At 44.5% G+C, this 18,319-nt stretch overlaps 1 protein-coding gene across 1 annotated transcript; it reads left to right on the top strand.

Moving 5' to 3' along the window:
- Positions 1 to 848: 848 nt before the first annotated feature.
- On the top strand, positions 849 to 16,448 carry LOC112136764 (rho GTPase-activating protein 28). Its single transcript, XM_036211750.1, has 14 exons — positions 849 to 1,147; positions 1,224 to 1,318; positions 1,408 to 1,684; positions 1,804 to 1,988; positions 2,433 to 2,446; positions 5,742 to 5,833; positions 9,855 to 9,932; positions 10,103 to 10,256; positions 10,331 to 10,413; positions 10,505 to 10,720; positions 10,802 to 10,927; positions 15,986 to 16,113; positions 16,179 to 16,216; positions 16,295 to 16,448. The coding sequence occupies exons 1-14, from the start codon at positions 926 to 928 to the stop codon at positions 16,420 to 16,422; spliced, it is 1,836 nt and encodes a 611-aa protein (XP_036067643.1). The 5' UTR covers positions 849 to 925; the 3' UTR covers positions 16,423 to 16,448.
- The last annotated feature ends 1,871 nt before the right edge of the window (positions 16,449 to 18,319 follow it).

The following is an 18,319-nucleotide window of genomic DNA, read 5'->3' as shown; positions in this document are numbered from 1 at the left end:
ACAAACAGGAGAGTAGAACTACATAATGGATTAACAGCACCACATCCACACTTTGATAGTAATGCCCTAAAAAGACACAGGACTCGATTCCATCCAGAACAGGTCCCACAAAAGTTGAGTTTTCAGGGGGAGTAACAGGGTCACATTACCCTCTCGGACCTGAGTAAAAGTTTTTTTTTTCAATTTGTGATTGTCCGGCAGAGTAAATTTCCTACTAATGGAGACAACAGCTTTTAATGTTTATGTGGCTCACTCTGTCTTCCCTCAGGAATCAAGACCATTAGCTGGAGGTTCCCTTCACACTGATCGATGCACTGCAGGAAGCTGACTTCCTGTCAAACTTGTTAATAATGAATGGAGCTGCAGTTGTCAATAAGCATGAATGTGGACAATCCTGGATGAAGACAAAGATGGAGCACATGGTCTGAAGAAGCAAAAGACTATCATTGTCCCGCTAATTCAATGACTATGTGGCCTTCAGACAGCTTCTTTGAACTGGTACACGCAAATTTCTCAGAGACAGATAGTTTAAAACCACTTAACCGAAATGAAAAAGCAACATTTATCAGTTTGCTGAGCACAAGTCACTGGGAGGAGTGTGTGACACTGAACCTCAAAGGATCATCTCATGACTGGCTGATTTGTTTTCTTAGCTTTTGTCTCCACAGTATGTTGCAGTCTCCTACCAGTACAACCCTTCCCACCTCCTCCAACTTTCCAGCTTCACATAAAGTGAATTCTGATCATCACCACAATGATATGCAGGCCTACTGGAGGGAAGTGAGAAGTATTGAGGAGGAGAAAGAAGGAGAAGAGGAGGAAGATGAAGAAGAAAGACATAGCATGGATGGTGAGTACCACTGACAGCAGTATCTGGTCACCTTGTAGACTTACTTTTTATGTTTGCTTCTTTGCAGAAGTGGAGATGGAGGAGACATGGCTGAAGGAGGCAGGGCTATTTTTTCTGGTGTCAGGAATAGCATCCTCAGAGGCATCTCTGCCACTGCCCGAGGCTGTTATTTCTACCCTAACTCACCAGCAAGCCGCCATAGTCAGGGCTAGGCTGGACAACTACAATGAGACATTGAGGAAGAGGAACAGGCAGCCACTCCGGGATGTGAGGGACATTTTTGCTGAGGTAGGCAACTAGGCATGCACTGCTCAGGTGCCTCCCTGTAGTAAATTCTGGAAATTTAACTACGCAATCTTTCTCTCCGTTTTAGCCAGAGGAAAAATCAGCAGAGTTATGCTCCTCCCCATCTCCACATTCTGCTGACTTCCCTCCAGGTCGATACCACACCACCACCAAGACTATTCGGCGCAGTGCTCACAGAGGTACTTTTGTTGTGCTCTGCAGATCTTTAGGTTATTGTGGATTCCACAAATGTCTTTATGGTTCCATAATAGTCTCCTGTGTGTTGTATATTTTTTTGCAGCACGGCCCCATTTTGTTTTTGAAGATCAACTGACTGACCATCCATCATGTAGCTCCCTCAAGGCACCACAAGCCAACACCAATCCTTCCTGTCCTGTTCCCTCCAATCCACCTCCAGCATGTCACTGGAGACAAGCTGACTGGTTGCTGCAAGACACACCGTACTCTGAGGGCGTAGCTGAACATAGACGCAGCTCTACCTGTTGGGACTGTCAGAGTTTCCAAGGAGACCTGAGTGGTAAACTACAGGTGAGAAGTAGCAGTGCAGGTAATTTGGTAAGAGTGGCTGACTTTAGAGGTTGTTGTGTACATGCGTGCGCACATGTCTTTACATGTGTGTATCTGTTTGTATGTGTGTGTGTGCGCAGTTTGTACCTGTCATCCCCTCAAAGGGCCTCACCTGTATAGATGACCTCTCACCTCGTGACCTCACACGCCTCGGCTTCATCTCCCACATTGAGCTTACTACCTTCCTGCTTGCTCTGGGTGTTCAAACCAAACGGAACCGTCCTTCCCGCACCAAGGCCCAGGGTGCGCCTGCTTCTTACATCTTGTGCTGACGGCAGGTTTACTGTACATGAGCAAACACCTGAGACCTCTTTTATGTGAGGAAAACTGCTTCATAGGTTGAAAGATTGATTTCTTCTTGCTGACCTTTGACCTCCAATATCTTCACATCAAACTTAATGACTAGTTCTTTTTGTAACTTATGGGTTGTCCTTGCAGTTTTTACAAGTGGTCTTTTAACACAAAAGTAATTGAAACAGTAAACTTGGTGTTTTACAGAAACCTGAGCTGTTTAGCAGTTCTTTGAATGAGTTCTTTTTGGGAGTTCTTGAGAGACAGCAAGCTCTGCAGACAGCATTGACATACTTCTGGTGATTCAGCTGACCCACGACCTGCAGGTCGTAACTGGCAAGCTGCGGATCGCCACTCACAAACCGCAGGTCACAGTTGATGGGCTGTCACTCTGAGAGTGTTTCTTCCCTATGAGCAGAACCCATGAGCAAGGTAGGCGAGGTCGGGAAGCTTGATCATAAAGTTGGTACGTTTTAATTAATGACTTAAAAAAGGGGGTTGAAGTTTAAATCTAAGAGACGATACTATTTGACATGGTCCATTGTCATAGTAATGGCTAAACGGCTTGCGCCGACCTGGACTGCAGCAGCAGGAACATCATAGGCCTATTTATATGCTGAAAGTCACAATATGCTAAACAAAGAAACATTTCAGAGAGAACGTTCCCTTTTGTATGCAGTTATTTTTTTTGTAATTAAAGTAACTAATCTATTTTCATTCTAAACTAAAAATAGAAGTGAAAAGCCTCAATATGTGTTTTTTTCCAATTACTTTTGTGATTTTGTGATGAGGTAAAATATTGAGGTACGAATTAAAAAGCGGCTTGCTTTATGAAGGTTTTTTTGTAATAACAGACTTGCAACCGGACTCTTACATCACCAAAGGTTTTTTTTTTTTTTTTTTTTTAAATCTCAAACAGTTCAGAGAAAAAACACCACTTCCAGAGTACTCTAATTTAACACATCAAAAAACATTAGGAACAATTTTCTAAGCAATCCAAAAAATATTGCTGCATTAAATGAACAGAGTTACTACCATACCTCAGTTGTTGAGAAACCTTATTCCACGGCTGAAGAAAACAGCAAGACCATGGAAAAGACATGAGGGATTTAACCTGTTTGGTAAAATTGTTTTTTTTTTTGTAAACTGGAATGCAAAAGACACTAAAGAGAGAATAGAAAATTAGAAGGAGAAGATGATACACAAGATTACATTGGGGGCATTGAAACATTAAGAATTTGTTTCTTTGTTGCGAGTGAAGAACAAAAAGTTGGAAGAGATTAACTTTCCCTCTGAAATTATGTTTTGTTTAACTTATAATGATGTTTAAAATACACATGCCATTGATTGGCTTGTGACTAAGGTAAGAACCATTGTGATTTTCGCGGTTCTGCCAAAACTGAAAGAAGCTGCTGCAAAACGGTGCCGGATTTCGGTGCTTAGTTTCAGTGAAGGTCTATTTTTCTTAGGAAAAGTCAATCTCTTCCACTCTGTTCAGTACTTTGAAGTTCTAGCCAATCCTTTTGCCTTTCCTGTGATAGTGGGCGGGCTCATATAAGTCCGCTGACAGGGCGAGCACGAGCACCACTCCAATGTCTGGCTACATTTCACAGCAGATCACAGAAGTTTGACAGGTCGCTGCGTCACATCGCCCAATCAGGAACTCAGCTTTGGGCACGTGACGTTTTCAGTGACCCGATCAGCGGGTAAAATACTAATCTAATATGAACGTTTTTGTCCTGCTGGGCCGTGATGGTTCTCTGACTGCAGCCAGCCTCCCCTGACTTCAACAGACCTCGGTCCCTAAGATTCGCCGGCAGACAGACACCCCTGCGGGAAACAGGGCAGCCTGCTCAGGTCTCCTGAACTGTGATGGTTTTCTTACTTTCGTTGAGGCAATAATAAAAATAAGCCCCTTAATTTTCTCCTCTGTTTGGTAACCCTGGACCAGCCCTCAAATTCACTCAGAGAGACACAGAAACACCACTAAAGTGGCTGTCATCCAGACACACCCCCAACCTGAGATAAAAGCCACGGCAACCCCACAGCTCAGGATCATATGTTTGACAGGCAGCGAGCACCAAATTCACCACGCGGGGAAAGAGAGGCGAGCCTCCAGTTTGCGGCTCAGAGGTAATCAAGCTCTGATTTCATGGGAACAGTTAGCACGTCTAAAACGACACCCAAAGAGTCAATTTTTGACACGGAGGTCGTAACCATGTGGCCATGTCACTTGGGAATAGAAATGTGTTGATTTAGAAAGATTTAAGCATTGTTATTATTACTGAAGTACCAAAATGGCACTGATTAGGAAACCAAAACCAAAGAACAAAATAATAAAACACAATTGGTGCCCAACCCTACTTTTGTGTCACAACTCGTAGGTTGCAAGTTGCGGCCTGTGGCAAATGGGTCGCAACCTGCGGGGTCATGGGTCACATGAGTCACCGGAACTAGGTCGGAGCTGTTTGTAGTGCCAGCCCTAGTTCTTTGACTTGAGTTGACAAATCCTTCAGATGTTTAGACTACCATGAGTCACCAAAGTTTAACACCCTTCTGTGAAGTGGAGTTTCCACACAGCAAAATCTGTAGTGTTAATTTGTGTTGATTTTTCCAGTGTTAAGTATTTTGAGTTTATAAGTGTTGATGTTGGTGCTGTTTTAAAACCCCCGAGTTAAAGCAGTATTGGAGGCGGAGCTTCCAATACTGCTTCCAATAACACTGGCTGACAGAGTTGTTTCAAAATCCGATCGTGTGTTTTTCTCTGTATATTTCTTTCACATTATAACATATTTTGACACTTTTTCTCAGACCGCTGAACCTTCAACCCAGCTTTGGACGAGAAGGGAAAAAATGAACGTGTAGCTGCTTCTACATGTCTTCTGTATGATCAAAGACAGGCTCACTGTTGATGGTTATTTGTATTGTGGCAACCTGGGGGTTAGTCCCACTTTCAGCTCCTAAGACTCATGGGAAGTGGGAAATCTTTGATGTGTTAAATCGCTCACCATAAGCGAGGAAGCTGTGAGCAGAAGTCACATTAATGCTGTATGGGAGTTTGGGAGTTTTTAATTAAAATGGGCACTGTTGCTGAAAGTCATATAACGCCTTGTGCTTCTCTGTCTACATCAACCTCTCTAAGACTGTTTGGGTTTGATGTATGAGGTACAGGTGGCGGTTCACAATAAGTGACATACCTGCTAGGTGTTAACATTATGTAAATAGTGACATAAATATAGTGAAAAAAAACTAATATATTTTAAGTTATGCTTTTAATTACTTAATTACTACTTAATAAACTGATCAAAAGATAAATTATATTTTAATGCACAAAAAAAAATTATGGAAAATCAACTCAAAGAAAGAGTTAATTTTTGACACAAAAAAAACACTGTCAAGGTGTCAAAAAACAACACTGAGACTTTCAGTTATGTAACACTATAACAGAGTTAAAAAAGTTACACTTTCTATAGTGTAATTTTATCACTGGACTGGTGAGAATTAAAATTTGACTCAATTGGAGTTAAATTAACATTACTGATTTTGCTTTGCAGTGGTGGACTCTTAATCTTCCTGTTTTTTTGTTGATAGTGAAATAATTTATGTTCCTGCTGAAGCAGAGGTTTAAATTCCCAATTAGGTCAAACAGGATCTCTGCAGAAGCTTTGTCAGTATTGCACTGACTTACTATTACATTCATAGCGTCACTGACATTTCTATTTTTTAGAGGGGGCAGTATTTGGAGTCACACTCAAGTCCCTGCTTGAGAATGACAAGAAGAAGTTTCCAGGAATCAAGATTCCTATTGTCTTCAAGAAGGTAAAGAACATGTATATGTACAATTTGTGTGTTTATTAGTATGCATTAGCAGGGTATGGGTGTGTGTTCTTGTTTTTTTTTTTTTATTAGTGTACATAGCATGTATTACTAAGCTAAAATGTAAATGAAATTTAATTATGTAGCTATGAGGGAGTCTCATTGTGCTGATCTCAAGCCCGGATAAAAACAGGAAGATCATCCAACGTAAAATCTTTGACTAACCAAATATGGAAATCAGACCTAGGACATCCATACTGGATCAGTTGAGGCCCAGGTTAACATGGACAATCATCTGTGCTGTTCATCAACAGGGTGCCGGTGGAAATTGGTTTTTCGTTGTTCAAAGAAGGAAAGGAGGAAGATGCTTTTGTAGAAAGAGAGAGAAGAGGAAAGTCACGAGTGTTGGACTGAGAGTTGGGACTTTGAATGTTGGAATTCCAACACATGTCATATATGACAGGAAAGGGTAGAGAGTTAGTGGACATGATGCAGAGGAGAAAGGTAGACATACTGTCAGGACTCACTCAGCCATGTGCTCTGCCGACCACCAGAGGGACCCCTCTCCTGAGTTTTAACCAGCTTTGGCACTTCCTCACTCCAACTTCCCATCAGCCATTGCTCCAGCCTTCTCCATGCACAGCTGTTCATCATCATCTTAATCAAACTCACTAGCATCTATACTCACTCTAGGCCACACTTCAATGCAAAGTCTTGATTCTGTTTACAAGTCGGTCTGAGCAATTCTCCTAGTTATATTTGGTGTTTTTGGCCCACGTCCTTTACCTCGTTCTCCTGCCTCGCCTCTGTGTTTTTGACCTGTGCCTGCCTTTTGACGCCGACTATGTCTTGCCCTTGCTCTGTTGAATTAAACCGTCTGCACATGGATCTAAACGTCTCTGCCTCTGTATTACACATACTGTGTGTCCAGGAGACCAGGTGGAAAGGTAGCAAGGCCAGAAGCTTAGGAGCAGGGTTCGTGTTGTTCTATCATGGTGGAGATGGGAAGAGAAATGAAGGAGGAGTCATCTTAAAGGAGGAGTTTGTTAGCACGGTGGCTGCACGGTGGCAAAGTGGTTGATAAGGAGACTTGGTGGTGGAATGAGGAGGTGCAGGAGTGTATACGGAGTAATAGACTAGCTAAGAAGAAGTGGGACACTGAGAGGACTGAGGAGAGTAGACAGGAGTACAGGGAGATGTAGCGTAAGGTGAAAGTAGAGGTGTCAAAGGCCAAACAAAGAGCTTATGATGACTTGTACGCTAGGTTGGGTAGTAAGGAGGGAGAGACTGACCTGTACAGACTAGCAAGGCAGAGAGATCGAGATGGGAAGGACATGCAGCAGGTTAGGGTGATCAAGGATAGGAATGGTAATGTGGTGACAGGTGTCAGTGGTGTAATGGAAAGATGGAAAGAATACTTTGAAGAGTTGATGAATGAAGAGAATGAGAGAGAACAAAGAGTAGAAGAGGTGACGGTTGTGGAGCAGGAAGTAAAAAAGATTAGTAAAGGTGAAGTGAGAGGGGCTTTGAAGAGGATGAAGAGTGGAAAGGCTCTTGGTCCTGATGATATACCTGTGGAGGTATGGAAGTGTCTAGGAGAGATGGCAGTGGAGTTTTTGACCGGGTTGTTCAACAGGATCTTAGGTGGTGAGAAGATGCCTGAGGAATGGAGGAGAAGTGTGATGGTGCCCATTTTTAAGAATAAGGGAGATGTGCAGAGTTGTGGTAACTACAGAGGAATAAAGCTGATGAGCCATACAATGAAGGTGTGGGAAAGAGTAGTGGAAGCCAGACTAAGAGCAGAAGTGAACATTTGTGAGCAGCAGTATGGTTTCATGCCAAGAAAGAGCACTACAGATGCAACATTTGCTTTGAGGATGTTGATAGAGAAGTACAGAGAAGGTCAGAGAGAGCTCCACTGTGTCTTTGTAGATCTGGAGAAAGCTTATGACAGAGTGCCCAGAGAGGAACTATGGTATTGTATGAGGAAGTCTGGAGTGACAGAGAAGTATGTCCGAGCAGTGCAGGACATGTATGAGGGCTGTAAGACAGTGGTGAGGTGTGCTGTAGGGGTGACAGAGGAGTTCAAGGTGGAGGTGGGATTACATCAGGGATCAGCTCTGAGCCCCTTCCTGTTTGCAATGGTGATGGACAGACTGACAGATGAGGTTAGACAGGAATCACCATGGACTATGATGTTTAGAGATTATATTTTTGATTTTGATTTTATATGTTTTTATTTCAAGTAATCAACCAAAAATTCATATGGAATACAATCAACAGAGGTTTACATCCGTAAAAATATATGTGACAAGGTGTCAACACCAGTGAAATAAATGCAGATTATTTTTTACACTGGAAAAATCATTCATATAATTCAAGTATTGAATATTATATATATTTCATTCGAAAAAAACATTACTAAAAATCAAGCTGGGGACATCCAGGGGTTCGGGAGGCTGACGCGGAGGGATACCGAACCAGGCGTTGGTGTGCGACACCCGGGAACGGGTGGGGGGGGGGGTAGGTTAGTACCAGCATAACAAAAACATCTACTGTCACCCCTGTATATAAGATTATAAGATCCTATATTAACTTTGGACCACTAAAAAAGGAATTTATTTATGAAATATTGGTTATATTTTGTGAGTTTGTTCCCAAAGCTCTGTCTGTTGCTGTGTGTGGCTGCAGTCCGCTTCATGATGTCATCTTAGAGTTTGTGGCACCATGTCTGTATTTCTCCCACGAAAAGAATCCAAACTTCTTCAAAGATGGATGCACATACCATGTACCTGCCTTTAAAATAAGATAACAAACACCTGTTTGAGCTGAAATTTATAGAATACAGGATACAACTGGAAGATATACGGTATTCTGCATCTAAAATAAAAGTTTTTTTTTTGCTGAACATCACTGGATAAGGGGAGAAAATGAGTGTTGTGTTAGTCGGGGGGCGGAACTTGCAGCACAGACTCTTCCTGGAGGGAGCTGTTGGCATCGATCTTACATCAGCACGTTTCCACCCGCTCGCTTTCGTGGGTATGGGAGGGGCTGCTGCAGACAGTGCAGGTTTTTAGAGAATTACTCTGAAATGCATGAATCGATCAAAATAACACTTTGGAGTTCTTTTAGTGAGGAATGAACAGTAAAATGCATTTAAAACCTCAAAATTTTAAATTTTCATGGTAGGGCCCCTTTAAATACTTTTCTCCATAATCCTCTCGAAAGTTGCTAGGGCATCATGGTTCAATGAGCTGAACCAACATGAGCCAGTTGCATTATCTGACAATCCATAAATGCAAGGCAAACGATAGGAGACTTTGCAAGTCACTGCATTATTGCACTCATCAAGACTTCAGGTGCAACCTAGGGGGTGTCCCAGTGCTCAGGAATGCTATAAGGTTCCATGTCATTGAGCGTGGCTCTTTGTTGATGGCAAAAAGTGAAAGGCAATAATCTTTTGGTTAAGCCTCACCAGCATCAATGTAAAGCTGGACAAAGTCTGTCCTGGTGCAGTTCTCTTTTAGTTCTGCAAAGATGTCCCCAAAGTCCTGCAGTAAGCGTTCTATGCCTCACAAAGATGACTACCACACTGTTCCAGCTCTTTCATCGCTGTCCCAGCATGGTCCCTGACTAATGAAACTTGTATCTGCGTAACAGAGCTGTGGGCAGCTCCCAGTGATTGCAGTGCAGTCATGGACTTTTACCAGCTGGGTGCTCATATCTGAGTTCCAGAAACCTGAGCTCACTTGTTGCTGTGCAGTTAACTTTGAATCAAAGTTTGAAACCATACATTTACGCCGCATTGCCAGCATGAAAGTAGGATTACTTGAGCAAAAATTGTTTTCAGGTAAAACTCAAAGAATATGTGTTAACCAACACATATTTGTGTGTCCTTTTTGTCCATGAGTATGTTTATGTGTTTTCACCATGTCTGTATGTTACATGTGTGTCCGTGTATGCCTTAAAACACATAATGGGATCTTATGACTTTTGTAACCTCTGAGCATCTCTATTTTGACAGCTTTTGAGTATCTTGGAACAGAGTGGTCTGCAGATGGAGGGCATTCTCAGAGTACCAGCATCAGTTGCTCGATTAAAGGTAGGCCCATTCAAAGAATCACCCAGAGCAGCAGCTTGGCTAAAAAGTGAGAACTTTAAAGAAAACTTTGTTCACTTTTCCAAAGCTCAAAACCCTTGATCGGATTTCTAGGTATATAAAGTTACATAAAGTATCAATTCTACAGTGCTCCTGACTCTGTCTACCTGCAGTACTTGCGCAAAGAGTTAGACAGACACCCCGAAGTCTTTGACTGGTCTGCAGTAAGACAGGTGGATGCGGCAGGGTTGCTGAAGCTTTTCATCAGAGAATTGCCAACACCTCTGCTCACTTACACGCATCTGCCTACCTTCAGCTCAGTGATGGGTGAGAATACATCTATGTTTACTCTCACATGCCTCCAGTTCTGTTGGGGATGAAGGTGACATATCTCGTTGCAGGTATCTCCTCTGAGCTCCATCAGGTCCAAGCTTTGCAGCTACTGACCCTACTCCTCCCTGAAGTCCACAGAGACACTCTGAAAGTACATCAGACACAGAGAACACACTCACGCATTAATACACCAACAATAATAATACAAACAACATAAAAAACATATTTTACAATTGCTACAGGCTCTCCTGGTCTTCCTCTGGAAGGTGGTCTCTCATCAAGATCAGAACAGGATGTCTCTGTGGAATGTCTCTATGGTGATGGCCCCAAACCTGTTTCCTCAGTGTAACCATGGTAAAAGGCACTCCCCTGTAAAACAGAGCAAGGAGATAGAAGTGGCAGTGGGTGGGGCTCAGCTGATCCAGCTGATGATTCAACACCAGGATCTGCTCTGGACAGTAAGACTCAGAAAAGACTTGCAAGACTTTTAGTTCTACTGATGTTGTAATTGTGACATCAATTTGTCTCCTTTGCGTCAGGTTCCGAACTTCCTGCTGACACAAGTTAGACAACTGAACCAGGCATCCAACCAAAAACAACTCAGTCTGAGCAGAACCAAGACCTATCTGTTAAAGAAAAAGAAAAACCAAAACGATGGGAACCAGGTAAGAATCTACCAAGATTTAGGAGACGGATCAGACTGAAGACAGCCAGGCTAGAACCAAGAACAAATTGACACAGAACCAAAAGACATAGAATCAAGAAAGTCAAGCAAGATAGATAGATAGATAGATAGAGTACTTTATTAATCCCAAAGGAACTTGCAAAAATTAATCCATTGCTCCAAACACACACACAAGCAGGTTCAAAGTAAATAAAGCAAGAACAGCTATAAACAGGTTAGATTAAAAGCATTAAAGGCCTCGTGCAGTGGCTATAAAAAAAATTTAATTTAGAAGGTTAATGGAACTTGGAAAGCAAATCCAATAAAAATATTCACTTAAAATGATCCAGTGCGATGTTATTGATCATTTTATGGTCGTGCACAGGTTTAAATTTGGGCGATAGGTGGTGATGGGCGGGGGCTGCGTGTGACGTCACTTCAGGGATTCCAGAGTGTAAAAAACAATGGCGGACAGTTTGAGAAGCGACGTAGACCACGATTTAGTGGATATTTCTTTGGATGAAGGTGATGACCCTTCATCAAACACGGAAATTTTAACGACACAGGGTTCGGAGGGTGTACAACCCTACCAGTTTGAACCGGAGGTTTCCTTATCTGAGGATACAGGGGCTGCCGCGGAGCGTCCTTTGTCGTCCTCCTCCAGGGCCAAGGCGGACGGAGGGCCCCCCCTGCCCGGGTCCGCCGCTGCCGAGGCGGCCCGCGCGGGCTGCCGCAGGTCTGCTGCTGCTGATGCTGAGGCGACGGGTGGGCTCGCTCCCCCCGCCGCCCTCTCGGTACAACCAACCCCCTCGCGGGCCCTCTTTCCAGACGGCCGGCGGGGTCCTCCTGCACCCCGCGCGGAGGCCACCCCCGCCGGCCTCACGGCCCCGGGGGTGGCCCTTCGTGCAGGCTCGGCTGGCGCTGCGGACGACCGTCCGGCGGACCCACGGCGCCCCCCATGCCCGGCCCGGAGCCTCGGAACCGCAAACCCCCCTCAGCACGGCGCGGGGGCCTCACCCTGGCCGTCCGGCGCACGCCCGCCAGGTGCCCGTACACCCCCCTCGTTCCACCTCCGGAGGGCCGGGGAGGGCTCAAAGCCTCCCCCTGACCGGGGAGCGCCCCTCTCCTTTATTGAAACGGGAAATTCATGAAGGGAGACCCCCTTCTTCGGCACATTACTGCACCCAAATACCACACTCCTATTCACCATTATCCCGTTCGAATCCCCAAATCCACGGCAGTCCAAATTCTATTATGTTAAGTAATTCCATGCCCAGAAAGTGATCACAACACTAGCGGATCTAGCTGGATGTTCCTGTACTGACGTCACACGACCTATGACCTACTTATCGGTGGCTGCCCAAAATCTGAGCGACCGCGCTATTTTTGAACGCTTGAAGAGAGTGCACGGGGCCGCGGGTGACAAAATAATTATACGGGGGTTCATTTGTGACATAAATACTAAGGTTTTATTGCAGTTTAAGAAAAATCATGATTTTGACCGCACGAGGCCTTTAAAATTATGGATCTGTTAAAAAGCAATTAAAAGTGTTAAAATTATTGTACGAATAAAATAAATAACCAAAAATAGTTAGTCGTTCAGACGCCCCCTCTTGCCCCCCCAGCTGCATTGAAAAGTCTTATTGCGTTCGGTGCGAAGGACTTCCTGGGCCTTTCAGTGGAGCATAGCAGAGAGCACAGGCGGTTGCTGAAGATGCTCCTTTGGGCGGCGAACACTCCATGTAGAGGGTGACCAGTGTTCCTCATTATGCTCTCCAGCTTGGTCAGCATCCTCCGCTCAGCCACCACCTCTGCCGTCTCCATGTTTCGACCCACCACACAGCCCGCCCTCTTGATCAGGCGATTTAGTTTTTTTAAGTACTTTTTGTTTGCACCGCCCCCCCAACACACCACTGCATAAAACAAAGCACCGAAAACAACAGACTAACAAAACATAAAAAGGAGTTCCGAGCAGATGTTAAAAGAGGCGAGTCTTTTTAAAAAGTATAGCCTGCTCTGCCCCTTCCTGTAGATGCAGTCCATGTTTGCTGACCAGTTCAGGCTCTTGTCCAGCAGGATTCCTAGGTATTTGTAGCTGTCCACTACCTCCACCTCTGCTCCATCAATGATGATGGGCTGAAGTGCAGCAGGTACTCGACGAAAGTCCAGCAACATCTCTTTAGGCTTGGTGGTATTCAGGTGGAGGCAGTTCTGCTGGCTCCATTGAACAAAGTCCTCCACCAGCTGCCTGTACTCCCCCTCCTCACCCTCCTTGATACATGCCATAATATCAGTGTTGTCAGAGAACTTCTGCATGTGACATGTATCAGAGTTGTAATGGAAGTTGGTGGTGTAAAGGGTGAAGAGAAGAGGCGAGAGCACAGTTCCTTGTGGGGCTCCTGTGCTGCCAGTCAGCATGGAGGAGCTGCAACTCTCCATCCTGACAAACTGTGGCCTCTTTGTCAGGTAGTCTGTAATCCATGAAACCAGCTGGGAGTTTACACCAAAGGAGAGGAGTTTCTGCTGTAGAAGGAGGGGCTGGATGGTATTAAAAGCACTGGAAAAGTCAAAAAAGAGCATTCTGACAGCGCAGCCTCCCCTGTCCAGGTAGGAGAGAGCCCGGTGTAAAAGATATAGTACGGCGTCCTCCACTCCCACCTTTGGCTGGTAGGCGAACTGGAGAGGGTCCCTATCACGGTGCACCTGTGGTCCCAGGAGCTGCAGGACCAGACGCTCTCATGACGTGAGAGGTGAGGGCAACTGGCCGGTAGTCATTCAGCTCGCTGGGGCGACTCTTCTTAGGCACAGGAACAATGCAGGATGTTTTCCACAGTGATGGGACCCTCCCCAACTGCAGGCTCAGGTTGTAAACCTGCTCTAGGGGGGCCCCCAGTTCAGCAGCGCAGGCCTTTAAGAGCCGAGGTGATACTTGGTCCGGGCCTGCTGCCTTCCTAGGGTGGAGCCGTTTCAGCTCTCTGCTCACTTGATCCGCAGTGATGGGAGAGGAGCAGCTGGGACCTGGAGACTGAAGCAGAGGCAAAGGGGAGGCAGGAAAATGGTGAACAGAGGCAGGATGGATGGGAAGGCTGGAGTGGTGCTGCAGCAGAGGAGGGCTGGTGACAAGGGGGGCAGCTTGGGGGGAGCTGAACCGGTTGAAGAAGGTGTTAAGCTCCTCAGCTCTGTCCTGACTCCCACACGCTGTACTGTCCTTCTTTTTGCTGCAGCCAGTCATAATCTTCATGCTGTTCCACACCTCCCGCAAGTTGTTTTCCTTCAGCTTCTTCTCTAGCTTCCTTCCATATGCCTCTTTGGCCTCCTTCATGCAGGCTTTAAGTTCATGTTGTGCCTTCCTCATCTCCTCCCGATCCTTCTGTCTGAAAGCCTTCTTCTTCCTGTTCAGAACTGCCTTAACTTCACAGGTGACCCAGGGTTTGTTGTTAGAGAAGCATCTGACAGTTCTGACAGGAACCACCACGTCCATGCAGAAGTTAAGGTAGTCTGTCATGCAGCCCACAGCCCCTTCAATGTCATCTCCATGAGATCCGACCAGTACACTCCAGTCAGTGCTCTGGAAGCAGCCTCTGAGAGCATCCTCAGCTCCAGCAGACCATCTCCTGACCTGTCTGACTGTGGCTAATTGTCTCTTTATTAGAGGGGTGTAGCTGGGCTGCAGGTGAATTAGGTTGTGGTCAGATTTCCCAAGGGGTGGGAGTGGGGTGGCTGAATATGCGTCCAGAGTGTTGGCATACAGAGGGTCAATTGTTTTGTTCATTCTTGTGGGGCAGTGAATGTATTGATGGAACGTAGGTAGAGTAGCATCCAGGGGAACATGGTTAAAATCACCAGATATAATGATGAACGCTCCCGCTTGTGTTGTAGTTCTGTGGTTGTATTGTAAATGATTTCCAGAGCCGCCTGTGCCTCCGCCCTTGGAGGGATGTAAACACAAAGCGCGATGACGTGTGAAAACTCACGTGGGACGTAGTAGGGTCGGATGCTCACTGCTAGCAGCTCCACATTGCGATCGCAAATCACCTTTTTGACGGTTAGATGATTCGGATGACATCATCATCTGTTGGCGTACAGGATGAGGCCACCACCTTTGCTTTTCCCGCTGGTATGTGGGTCGCGGTCCGCTCTTACGGTGATAAAGCTGGGCAGATCCACGTTAGCATCCGGTACGTAGCTGGTTTGCCACGTCTCGGTCAAGATGATGAGGCTGCTTTCCGTGTAACACCGTTGTGTTTTGATCAGTCCGATAAGCTCGTCTGTCTTGTTGGACAGACCCTTGACATTTCCCATAATTATGGAGGGGACAGATGGTTAGAAACGCCGCCGGTTAGCCGCCTTAGCCATCAGCCGCGCTTTGTGTTTGCGACCGGCTCGGCACCCACGGTACTTCGGTACAAGCTCAAATGGAATTACTTGACGGATTCCAGGATGTTCATATTTCCAGAGCACTAGTATCTCTTGTCGAGAATACACAATTCTACTAAAGTTGGCTGTCATTAGTAGAAAAGAGGGAAAAAAAGAACATTCACACACCACAAAGCAACAGACGTGCAGCCTTGCTCGCGCAGACGCAGGCGCAAAAGGTACGATTCTGTGTGAACTATGAGGACAGAACCAGAAGAGACAATAACTGAGCCATGAGATACAAGGACTGAACCAAAAGGGATAAAAAAAAAGAACTCAAATATTTAGACTAAAACCAAAATACGTAAAAAATCCTGAAAGTGACAGAAGTGAGAACTGAGACAGGCTGATTCCCAAAAGAGTTACAGACCCTATAACCAAAAGGCAGACAGAATCAAGTAAGACCAAGTCAAAATGATACTAAAACCAACAAAGACAGAGGCTGGGATTTAGAAAGACAAGAGACATAAACAAAGTGAGAAACATGTTAGAACTAGGAGACAAATAGAACATCATGCAATAATAAGACCAAAACTATAGGTAATGGAGATTTAAAAAAAACATAGAACCAAGAAACAGAGATCAGAACCATGCCTTTGCTGTTCATATATGTGTTTTTGTTTGGGTGTGCATGTGTGTTTAGATCACAAAGCTGTGTGAAGGTGTGATCCAGGTTCACGCCCCCCAACACACAAAGGTTTCCATGGCAATTCAGCTTGAAGAGCAGACAACAGCTAAAGATGTTACGGCCCGCTTCGAGGGCCAGAACAGGTAGAAATGGCTCTGTTATAGTTGTGACCTATGTGGTGAAAGCACTGATTCGAGTCTCTCCACAGTCCTCCACAGCGCCTCTATGAAGTTGGAGGGAACATTTGTGAGTCTCAGAATTGCATCATAAGTCTATATGAGCATTAGAATTCACATGAGCATGAGTTTTTGCATGTTTTTTCAGGTGAACGCCGTCTCCATCCAGACTGCCCTCTGATGGAGGTTTACAGAGTCAATCCTTGCTGTGATTGGCTGATTAAACCTGGACTTGTGTCATCTTCATCGGCCGGAGAACTCAACTCTCAGCTCTAAAATCCCTCACTGCCTTTATCAGATTGACCGAGAGCTCAAATCCATTGGGGATGCTTATCAAACAGCATCTTCTATAGTATGAACTGTCATTAAAAGAAAACTATGAACAGACTGATGGGCTTGTGCTCCTCCTGCTGTTTAGTGATTGTAAACACATGCATTGCATACATACATACACACACTCACATGCATCATCATTATTTTTATATCCTCTTGGACACTCAAGTGAAGAGAAAGGAGACTGAACTTTCAACCAATTGTCTCCTGATGATCGGCAAGTTTGATTTACTGGCAGAGAAGAAGTCTGGACAGATTCAGGAACCGAAGCATGCGGATGGAAGATCAGAACATGAAGTCTGGACCAGCCCCATCCCCTTTGTTTAGGCAGTAGAGATAGACTTTTTTTGCTTCAAAGCATGACAATCTGCAATAAGATGCCCCTTTTTGTACCAATAGAAACCCAAGCAAAGGCGTGACATTGGAGGCTTGGGTTTTTCGTTCACATGCACGTAATGTAGCTTCTTGAAAAAAAATAAACCAAGAATCCTTTTTAAAAAAGTATTTGTAGTAATTAAAACCAAGACCACAAAGATTAATTTATCATTAGAAATGATTTTACTTAAAACATTATATCTTTCTACTGATCATCATTTAGGTTTTAATGCTAACCGACAGACAGACATTTGCATTCATGCAACAAAAGGATCTCATGAGTAGGGGTGTGCCAAAATACCGATATTGCGATATATCGCGATATTTAGTCCTGCGATCGATTCTCGATGGGTTCTCACCAAGTATTGATATTATATTTTCATTTGAAGAGGCTGTTGCGCTGAGCGTCTGAGTCGCGCGGCGGAACTATTGTGCAGATGGGCGCGCTGCGTCGGACTTTTAATAGCGATGCACGCGCTCATTCGGGAGAAGCACCGGTGAGATACAGGCTCTGTAGAGCGTGTGTGTGAAGCATGTCTACCTGTCAGCATTTATCATCCATCTGTAGCAGAAGCAGCCGGTAAGAAGTGACTTTGTCTGAGCGCTAGAATGACAGCGATCAATTACTTCCTGTTTGCTGTGGGAACTGGGCGCGCGCTTCAGAGTTGTTTGTGTGTATTTCAGGTACCGGTCGGAATTTTCGTTTTCATGCACTTCAATGTTTAACTTTGGTAATCTTTGGTTCATCATCCTTTGGTGTGACGTTCTTTTGAGGTAGATAGCTGTCGCCACTTGACTTGTTTAATTTTTGTTCTGTTGCTTACAACAATTCTGCACTAAGTAGTGTCACTGCTGATCATGTTTACTATTGTTGACATTGAATCTGACAGATAATTCCAACTCAGTTGTTGTCAATGCTCGTCAAAGACATAGTGTTACTGATTTCAGCAATGTTGCACAAAAATGTCTTTAATTTGTTGCACAAAATAAGAAAAGTTGTTTATTATGATTTTGTTTAGGCTAAAAAAACATAAATGGTGATTATTTTTCCTCAAAAACATATTCTTCTATATAATGCTAGTTATTAGAGAGGATTTTTACCAATTATCGCAGTATCGCGATATTATCGATATTGTGAGCCATGTATTGCGTATCGTATCGTGAGGTACGCAGTGCTTCCCAGCCCTACTCATGAGTAGCTTAGGTTAGTAACTGGTTGTGTTGTTGTTGTTGTCCTTAAAAGTTAACTTCAATTTGTTTTATTTGTTTCTTTGGGGCAGTGCACGCTAAATTATCCCAGCAGCTATTTTTCCTCCGTTGTCCCCAGACAGATGTTAAAATTGTCTACCTTAGAGCTTATTGATAATATTGCGATACTGCGATAATTGGTAAAAATCCTCTCTAATAACTAGCATTATATAGAAGAACATGTTTTTTGGGGAAAATATACCCCCATTTATCTTTT

The sequence above is a fragment of the Oryzias melastigma genome, linkage group LG4, assembly GCF_002922805.2.
Source record: "Oryzias melastigma strain HK-1 linkage group LG4, ASM292280v2, whole genome shotgun sequence".
NCBI classification, from domain to species: Eukaryota; Metazoa; Chordata; class Actinopteri; order Beloniformes; family Adrianichthyidae; genus Oryzias; species Oryzias melastigma.
Note: the sequence above shows the minus strand (reverse complement) of the source record. Positions and strands in the feature narration are given on the sequence as shown.

What these genes read in the sequence shown, in the direction of transcription:
- LOC112136764 (XM_036211750.1), top strand. Translation starts at nt 926, where the DNA reads ATGGAGGAGACATGGCTGAAGGAGGCAGGGCTATTTTTTCTGGTGTCA. An exon ending in ACCACCACCAAGACTATTCG is followed by an intron (nt 1,319 to 1,407) that starts GCGCAGTGCTCA and finishes GTTCCATAATAG; the next exon opens with TCTCCTGTGTGTTGTATATT. An exon ending in ACCTGAGTGGTAAACTACAG is followed by an intron (nt 1,685 to 1,803) that starts GTGAGAAGTAGC and finishes GTGTGTGCGCAG; the next exon opens with TTTGTACCTGTCATCCCCTC.